Source organism: Thalassophryne amazonica, chromosome 6 (assembly GCF_902500255.1).
Source record: "Thalassophryne amazonica chromosome 6, fThaAma1.1, whole genome shotgun sequence".
In the NCBI taxonomy this organism is placed as follows: Eukaryota; Metazoa; Chordata; class Actinopteri; order Batrachoidiformes; family Batrachoididae; genus Thalassophryne; species Thalassophryne amazonica.
In genome coordinates, this window is record NC_047108.1 from 8505256 (window position 1) to 8515165 (window position 9910).

The window sequence follows — 9910 nt, forward strand, 5'->3', positions numbered from 1 at the left end:
GTTTTAGCAACGTGTGCTCTGGTTGGTAACAGCATAACCTGTGCATTAATTTACAATAATTCTGGTTCATAAAAAAAACAAACAAAAAAAAAACACCTTTTTATTAGCTTTGTAAAGACACAACAAACACGTTTTTTTTTTTTTGCTTTGTAAAGATATAATAAACAAGCTTTCATTCATATTTAAGTGCTGATATACACCAGTGTTTCTCGGTGAGTTAAAGAAAATTGTTTTTCTGCAACAAAATCTTTAACATAATCTCATCTCTTTTTTATTCATGTGGAGATAGTTTCAGTTTGTTAGTGAATATGATTGTGGTTGATTCACTTTCAGTGCAATATACAAATTGTCTGATTAATTCACTTCAATATTTAGTTTATTATCTGTATATGTGCATGTTCATTTAAACCAGTGCATCAAAGCACAATTCTGATGACGTATTCAGTTTCATGAATTAAAATCGACTGATAACTAACCTGACCCCCTGAAGGCTGTTGAAAGAAATGGCAGCAATCTTGAAGAAAGTGACATAATGCTTCTAATCCCTCTTTTCTCCTCTTTGGTCCTCTGCAGATTCCACACACCGTCACCATGAGTGGGCAAGTTAAGAGGAAATTTGAGGAGGTGACTGAGAACCCAGGTTAGTATTCACCCACCACTCCCAGTCCCAACAACCCAGGTACACCAGCAACAAATTTCAATGACAAAAACACAAAATCACTGAAAGAGCTGAGGCTATATGTGCTTATTTACATGTGCTAAATTCTAACATGGTTGACTGACTCATCTTTACTGCAGCACTGTGGCTCTGATCACACACTGACACATCCAGGGTGGAGTTGAAGGAATTCATTGAGTTGCAGACCATAAAAGACTTTGCAGAAATAATTTCATACTTCTTCAATTAATACTGACTTTGAGTCTTATTTAATTGGGTACACAATAACACCTGGATGATGATCAGCTCAATCAACGAGTTGCAGTTGAGTTCTGATGTGACCCCAGATGCAGAGAACAGGCAGGACGTATTTAAATAGCGTTCTTTAATCAGTCCAAGTTCAAACACAGATGATCAATGTTCAAAGCACAGATTCCTAAAATCCGCAGGCCAAAATCAGGAAATGCAGGCAGGCAGTGGAAGTGGACAACTGGAGATCAAACCTGCAAAACATGAACACAAAGGCAAAGACAAGTGACGCACCAGCAACCAAGAAACAGAAAAGCAGAGTTTCAATACACTGGGAGGTGACAACAACTGACAGCAGGTGCACACATGGCTGGATGAATTCAGGCGAGCAAACAGGAAGAAAGCAAATCAAACAAGAACAGATAAGTTTGTCAAAATAAAACAGGAAGTGGGACAAATTTACACACCTAGAGAACAAAACTAAACTTCAGCAAAAAGTAGAAGACTGAGACTATATTTAAAGAATAAACTAGAACTAAAAATACTAAATACTCACAAGGAAGAATTCAGAAATAATTACTATACCAGAGAATCCAAACTTAACCAAACCTGGAATTACTTCATAAAATTGAGACCACATCACAAGATACTAAAAACAGGGGACAGACAGCAGGGACATGAGCCACAACACAATCCGTGTCCTTTTTCAGTCTGTTTAGCAGTTTTCACTCACCACAAGAATTCAAATGGCAGTGTTGTGCCACCTAATGGTGCAAATGTGGCAGCATCCTTATGGTGAAAAGATATCTATTCAGATTTTTTTTGTACTATAATCAATTCACATTATTTCTCCATCCACAGCAATGCCCATTCTTAAGAGGTCCAAGAAGACACGGCAAACCAATGTGACCTTTGGCCAGGTGACGACGTTCTCCTTCCCACGGTGTCAGGGCTTCACTGGAGTTCCACAGAAAGGAGGCTGCACCCTGGGAATGATGCCACACCACAGCGACCAACAAACCTATTCAGTCACCGAGTATGACGAGAAGCTGGTTTCCAGACGCCGGAAAATAATCTTGAATGGACTCAAGCAAGTCAAGCGACAGGGGCATCTGCCAGAGGTGAGTCTTCTGCTTGTAACTCCAAAGGGTGTGCAGCATCTTTCCTTAAAAAAAATGTTTGCTAACTTTTAAATGCACATTTCATGAAAACTCAGGGACACTCTCCAGATTTTTAGACTGTGCATCTGCTCGTGTACACAAGAGCAGAAAGTGCAGCACAGAAGACGCCAGTTGTTTGTAGAATATGAACGCAGCAAAGCACAGAAGACGTTTCCTGTTCCGAATGGGAATGACAGAATTAAAAACAAAACTGTGGATTGAACAAAAAGTTGAAACGGGCTTATTTTGCTGTTCTACTGTCTGCCACCATCAAACACACTGGTTTTGTTTTTAATCTCACAGTCAGAGTTAATGTACTTGTGACTCGTCCCGTGAGAGTCTGACACTGAGCTTTGAACCTTAACAAGCATTTGAAGATGCAGAATTAACAGTGAAACAGCTTAACCCAGCAGATTAATCACGTTAAAGTCAGGGCCCAGTTTCATAAAGCAGTCTAATCTTATCTAATCAGTCTAATCTTTCATTCTACTAGACTTTCTTAGTTGACTACGGTTAGTCGCCCAACAATATCCATCTAATCACAGTTTCACATTGATGGTTAAAATTGTAGATTAGCCTTCTTACCTTAGTTGACAGTTTTCACGGGCAGAAAGGCCTCACGCGTGCTGTTGCCAAGAGACGGCTCCAATGCATGACAGTTTTGTTTAATTCCAGGTTGGTCGTCATCATCAACTATGTAGCTTTTGCTTTATTAACATTTATGGACCCATACGAATAGCAGAATGACGTACTTAGCTCTTAGCCTAGTGGTTTCACTCTTCAGTTTCTTCTTTTACACTTCCATCAAGCCTTTTTGTGCAACACAATGATGCTCAGTGTAACAGCGATGCCCAGTGGCTCGTGTGAGAACTGTCACATGACAGTCGTCTGCTGCAACCATGGCCAAAAAGGAAGCTCCTCCTTTTGAAGGAATACAAGTGACATAGGGGTGCTCCTGTGTGTTCCATCAAGTGGTGGTAAATGATTTTTAGGTAAGACACTAGGGCAGGGGTGGCCAAGTTCGGTCTTCGAGAGCCACCTTCCTGACACGCTTAGTAGGCTCCATGCTCAACACACCTGAATCCAATGAAAGACACGTTAGCAGACTTTTAATGAGCCTTTCATTGGATTCAGGTGTGTTGAGCATGGAGCCAACTAAGCGTGTCAGGAAGGTGGCTCTCAAGGACCGAACTTGGCCACCCCTGCACTAGGGTACTCGTTTTAGACGACTATCCGGTACGAATAAAGCATTTTTGATGAGTACAAGCATGATACAAGTAAAACTCATCAAGATCTGTGCTCGTGCTGAAGGAAAATTCTCATTGGCTAACTGACTGTCTTCATGCTCTGTGATTGGACAGTCACACACAACGCCCACCCCTCCTTTGCAGCCGCTCCGACCCGTCTCTCACTCTCGCAGAGACACACAGTTACACACACACAGACAGGAAGTGATCTCTCTCTGTCCTTGGCTCAGTACTCCTTAAGTTTTCTTCAGCTCGCCTCTTTTTCGGTTTGTATGATATTTAAAGTTGCTTGGTTAACTTGTCTCGTATCGTACGCGGTGCTTTTGACAAGACAGAGCTGAAAACAGCTCGTGTCACGTCGGTCACTGCCTCCACTCTGGTCGGGTTTTTTATTTATTTATTTTTTTAACCGTTTGCTTGCTCTTCCTTTGGTTGGGTGAAAAACTTTGTTCCTACTGAACGCAGTGTTTTTGAGAAGAATACAGTGAACAAGGCTGACATATTTTTTCCCCGTTTGCCATCACTGGATGTTTGCATGAATCACCAAGTTGACACAGATCATTAAAAAATAAACAGTCTTACAGACAGACCACTTACACACATACACACATACAGCTGAACACACAAAGTAGCCTATATTCATATTTTTATTGAATATGGCTGCATGCAGTATCTGACACTTTCTCACTGCAGTTCATAAAAATAAATTGGTCAGTTGAACAACCTCTCTCTCTCCCTCTCACACTGTCTCTCTCACACACACACACACACACACACACACACACACACACACACACACACACACACACACACACACACACACACACACACACACACACACACCTTAATATCGTTTAACTTTGTGTGGAACAAAATTCAGAGAATGTTAGGTAGTAAAAATAAATAATTAAAAAAAAAAATCACAGTTTGATCATAAAATAAAAAAATAAAGTTTTGTTGAGTATGACAACTCTTGTTCATGCAAACTTAGTTCATAATTTCCTACAACACTGATGCTCAATTCTGAGGCTGTTCTGTTATTCATTCATACACAAGAATATTCATGTTCTGAGTTCATAAAAAACTTGTTCTGTAAATAGTTCTGACTTTTGTGATAAAAAACATTGATTTGAATCTCAATTTTGAGGCTGTTCTGTAAATAGTTTTCAAATAAACAATAAATATTGTAACTTCTGATCAATCCATATCAATTTCAGACTTAAATTAATGTACTGATTTAAGCCCCAGCCATTTTGTGTTAAACCACGCCCACTTCTGCGTTAGGCCCCGCCCACTACGATTGCAGAAACAGGTCATTTAGATGGTTATACAGATACAGATACAGATAGTGTTGTACTCGTTCATCCCTATAAGTCACTGAAGTTTTGTTGACTAAAATAAGATTAATCTCCTCTGTATCAGGCTAAAAACTTTAGTCGGGTAACATGAAACTTTAGATTTGCTTCATGAAACTGGACCCAGGAGACCTCCAGCGCTTCATCGTGCATTCAGACTGACAGTTACATTACGACTAATGTCCTCTTTTTGTCTCACCAGCTGACTAAGAAAGAACGCCGACAGTGCAGGTCTGCTGATCAGCTCAAGAGTATTCCTCAGAGTGCTGTCAACAGGAAGGCCAGAAACTGGGAGAAGCGCTTGATTCCCCGGAAGTTCACACCTGAGGGCCGTTACGCGCTGCTTAAAGCAGCTGGTGTAGAGCACATCGACGTGGAGGAGGAGATGCAGCTCCAGAACCTGAGGATCTCCAGGCAGAACCGTGGCTGTGACTGCAAGGGCGTCTGCGATCCTGCAACCTGCAGCTGCAGCCTGGCCGGCATCAAATGTCATGTAAGAAGAGTTTGTCCTGTAAAATTTCTGCTCTGCTGGATTTAATGATTCAGTACAAACACCTGTTTTATGTGTATTTGAGTAGTAATGTAAGTACTTCCTCACAGGTAAAACGTACCACATTGATTTGTGGCTGCACTGAAGACAGCTGTGGAAACACCCAAGGTCGCATCCAGTCCAACCCCAAAAGGGTGCTCGCCCATCGCTGGAGGACCCTGCTGAGACTGGAGTCTGAGAAAGAGGAGGAGGACGCCGCTGAAGACACCAGACGCTCCCTACAGCCACCCTGGACCAACACAGACTTTCACTGGGTTTTTTAAAGTCTTTTTCTAATTCAGAACAACAATAATAATCAGTGTCACTGTAAATACCAATCAACTTTTATATACATCTTGTATAAGTCTAAAAAAAAGAATAAAAGTTTTTGTTTACAAAAATAATGTTTTTATCGTTCTTCTTCTGTTGCTTTTCACTTTAACTCAAAAATGATCTCAACAACTAAAAAACAAGAATTCAGACAAAATAAAAACATTTTGTTCCTAATTTCAGAATCTTCACTGTGCTGGGTTTCTTTAGCATCTGTCTGAATTAATTTCTTGAGCTGGACATTTTCTGGTTCTTATTTTAATTATTCCATGAACTGATGTCTTTGACTGTAATGCTGTGATTTGCTGAACAACATCGATGTGAGTCTCTCTTCAGAGACGGACCTGGAATTCTTCCATGGATTTCCACGTCTGGGCCCAAACTGACTCAAGGTGTCCTAACACATGGACAACTGTTCTCAGGTTCAGCTGCTGAGCCCAGCGTTCCATCAGATGGTTTCCCCCGGACATGCTTCTTGGAGTCGGTAATTTTCACTTTCAGAATCCATCCCAGAACCTCCTGCTGCTTTTACAGACAATCAGTTGTTGGAAGAAGCCATGAAATTGTCTTTGATGGAATCAATGAATGTTTGACAAACTGTCTGACAAAACAGAAACGGTTCAAAGTGGGACGGAGGTGGACTTCACGTGCACGTAAGATATTAATGTCCACATGTTGGATTTAGAGGAAGCTGTGATTTTTTTTTTCCCCAGGTTTGCATAATGTTCACCTCAGGGGATTTATTTCTTTTCTATAGTGGCTCACTCCAATCCAGGGTCACAGGGAGGCTGGAGCTCATCCCTGCAGTCACAAGGCTTGAGACTGGGGACATCCTGGACAGGACACCACTTAATTTAATGCTTTGCTAAACTTGACTTAGTCTGACTATCAGCATCGTGTGTGTGTCAGTAGTGGCTGAGTTAGAATTTCTAAAAAAAAAAAAAAAAAAAAACATGCAAATTGCTATTTTAGGTTTAATAAAAAAAATAAATTAAATAACTGAGCAAAACATTCATTTTAGACTGTGGAATACTCCAAAGAATATTTCACTTCTGTGGGCTGATCCTCATTACGTGTAAACTGAAATCAAAATGCCACCATGGCTGCAGCTTTGAACATTGTTACAAACAGCCCCGGTCCCCCCTAACTGTTATAACTGGTCCGCTGTACCAATAAAGATCACAGCTTTGACCCCCTAAAACAAGCAAACATCACTCATTTGTTTTAGCTTAAATTTTCATCCTCATTTCCACACCAGGAACAACATACCGGCGTGAAGTTAGACAGTAGTTCATTATTCAGACAGTAATTTGCGATGAAGCAGTTCTGGTTGTATTATGGGCAAAAAAAGTTTTTAAAATGGAAATAAACGTGCCCTGTTGAATTCTACCTTTAAAAAAATCCAAAATAAAACAATGATTTGGTTTTGATGCTAAAACCAAAAATACAAACAACAGAATATGGAAAGTGTAAACAGACATATAATCATTTATTAGGCTTGTGCTTTGAATTAAATCTGTCACCTCACTCTAGTCACAACTTTAGTTTAAAAAAGTGCTGCAAAAACAATTATGAAAAGGACCGACAACCAGAAATAAAAGAATGACAAAAACAATTTAAAAATTAAAAAATAGTCAAGATGACAAGTGACTACTGTACAAATATTTCAAAAATTCTGATTTTCTGCGCTGAATAACTGTCCAGATACTGAATAACTGTCCACACTTAAGCAGTAATAGCTTTTACATGTGCAAGTGCATTTTGGCGTCACATGCCCAGATATGTCAAGTCCCCTTGCACCATCCACCCCAACCCTCATTTCACCCCCCCCCCCAATTTCACTGTATTTAATGATATGACGAACTACTGTCTGGAAAATGAATAACTGTCCAGATACTGAATAACTGTCCACATTTAAGCAGTAATTGCTTTTACATGGGCAAGTGCATCATTAAATACAGTGAAATTGAGGGGGGTGAGGGGGTGAAATGGAGGTTGGGGGCATGGGGCAAGGGCACTCGGCACATCTGGGCAGGTGGCGCCAAAATGCACTTGCCCATGTAAAAGCTAAAAATACTGAGGAGCCAGGAGAAGCACAAGGGCTTCCTTCTCAACAGTGCTGTGATTAAGTTGATGTTTACCAAACTTTTTTGAGAAGTAACACACTGGGTGGTCAATGCCCTGATCATCTTCTTGAAGCAAAGCCGCCCCTGCCCCATGAGCACTGGCATCTATCTCCATTTTAAATGAACGCTCAAAATCCTGCGCTGCCAACACTGGTGCACTATACAAAAGCGCCTTAGCAGACTCAAAGGACACCTGACACTCAGGGGTCCATCTGTAGGAATTAGAAGGGCTGGTCAAAGCAGTAAGTGGGGCAACTACACTAGCAAAGTTTTGACAAAAACCCCGATAATACCCACACATGCCCAGAAACCTGTGAAGCTGTCGCCGCGTTTCTAGCACAGGAGAATCCAAAATGGCCTGAACTTTGGCCATCACCGGGCATACCTGCCCCTGCCCAACCTGTTTCCCCAGGTAGGTTACCACAGCCTTCCCAAACTCACACTTAGCTACATTGAGTCAAAGATGCTGTCTGCAACCGGTTAAACAGCCCGTGCAAGCTCTCAACATGTTGAACCCAAGTGGACGAATAAACCACAGTATCATCCACATACACCTCACAGTCCTTAACACCAGCCAATACAATAGACATCAGCCTTTGGAAGGTGGCAGGAGCATTTCTCAGTCCAAATGGCATAACTGTATTGGAGGAAATGATCCGGAGTGACAAATGCAGATATCTCAGAGGCACGCGATGTGAGCAGCACCTGCCAATATCCCTTCAACAAATCCAATTTGGTGATAAATTGTGCTGGACACACCCAATCAATGCAGTCATCCATACGCGGTAATGGAAATGAATCCGGTTTTGTGACAGCATTCACTGTACGACAGTCATTACAAAAACGTGGAGTTTGGTCAGACTTGGGGACCAACAATGAAGGAGAACTCCACGGACTGAAAAACTGATCTCCAGCAAATATTTCACCTCATTCTGCATGACCATTCTCTTAGTGGGATTTACTCAATATGAATGCTGCTTGATGGGTTTGTTATCACCAACACCATGGTCTGAGTAGGTTTATCACCAAATATAAGCAGGTGGCCACGAATAAGTTGGCACATGTCCATTCTGGCCGCCTCTGACAAGTATGACAAATGTTCCTCCAAATCTCTCAAAATTCGCAAGTTTTCCAATCGCCCACTTGGGACCGAACCTGCTGGCACCCGTAATCCATCCTCCTCCAGACAGTAAGGCGGGGACACCACGGTGACCACAGGGCACACAGGTGACATGCCAGCACCATCACCAACAACATACTGTTTTAATATATTGACATGACACACTGACTCTTTTTCTTCCTGTCTGGTGTTTTAATCAGATTATCAGTGTCGCTCAACCTGCTTTCCACCACATATGGACCACAAAATTTTGCCTGAAGACTGGATCCAACCACAGGCAGCAACACCAACACACAGTCACCTGGCTGAAAATTAGTCTGAGATTTCCTGTCATAACTTCTTTTCATGTTTGTCTGTGCAGTGGACAGAGAACTGCAGGCCAGTTCACAAGCAGAGTGCAGTTTCTCTCTAAATGAACTCATAATCCAAGATGTTATGCACGGAGCTCAGTTTATCTGCCAACCACCTCTCCCGCAGCAAACGCAAAGGACCATGAACGGTGTGCCCAAAAACTAACTCAGCTGGACTAAATCCTAGAGACTCCTGAGTAGTCTCACAAATAGCAAATAGTAACAGTGGTCGCCCCTCATCCCACTCCCTGTTTGACTCACAGCAATACTTCCGAAGCATAGATGTTAATGTTTGATGAAATCTCTCCAGTGCGCCCTGACTCTCTGGATGATACGCACTGGAGACCTGATGTTTAACAGACAGTTTACACATAACCTGCTTAAAAACTTTGGACATAAAGTTTGTTCCTTGATCTGACTGGATGTGCTTAGGCAATCCAAAGACGGATAAAAACTTAACCAAAGCTTTCACCTCCACTTTAGCCCGTAATGTGCACATTGGAAAAGCCTCAGGAAAATTAGTTGCTGCACACATCACGGTTAAAATGTACCCATGTCCAGCCTTCATTTTTGGCAACGGTCCCACACAGTCTATGAGTACATGTTCAAATGGCTCTCCAGTTACCGGGATACGATGTAAAGGAGCTGGAGGAATAACCTGGTTTGGTTTTCCTGCAAGTTGGCAAACATGACAAGATTTACCAAACTTTACCACATCAGATTTTACACCTGGCCAAAAGAAATAGCGTAGGACCCCATGATAAGTTTTGTTAATCCCCAAATGAC

The 9910-nt window shown here is 41.6% G+C and overlaps 1 protein-coding gene across 1 annotated transcript; it reads left to right on the plus strand.

Annotated features, from left to right (window-relative positions):
* The first annotated feature begins 591 nt into the window (after window positions 1–591).
* On the plus strand, window positions 592–5482 carry LOC117513138 (cysteine/serine-rich nuclear protein 2-like). The gene is made up of 4 exons (XM_034173472.1): window positions 592–640; window positions 1769–2028; window positions 4872–5162; window positions 5270–5482. The coding sequence occupies exons 1-4, from the start codon at window positions 592–594 to the stop codon at window positions 5480–5482; spliced, it is 813 nt and encodes a 270-aa protein (XP_034029363.1).
* Window positions 5483–9910: the final 4428 nt, after the last annotated feature.

What these genes read in the sequence shown, in the direction of transcription:
- LOC117513138 (XM_034173472.1), top strand. Translation starts at nt 592, where the DNA reads ATGAGTGGGCAAGTTAAGAGGAAATTTGAGGAGGTGACTGAGAACCCA. An exon ending in GGAGGTGACTGAGAACCCAG is followed by an intron (nt 641 to 1,768) that starts GTTAGTATTCAC and finishes CTCCATCCACAG; the next exon opens with CAATGCCCATTCTTAAGAGG. An exon ending in TGGCCGGCATCAAATGTCAT is followed by an intron (nt 5,163 to 5,269) that starts GTAAGAAGAGTT and finishes ACTTCCTCACAG; the next exon opens with GTAAAACGTACCACATTGAT.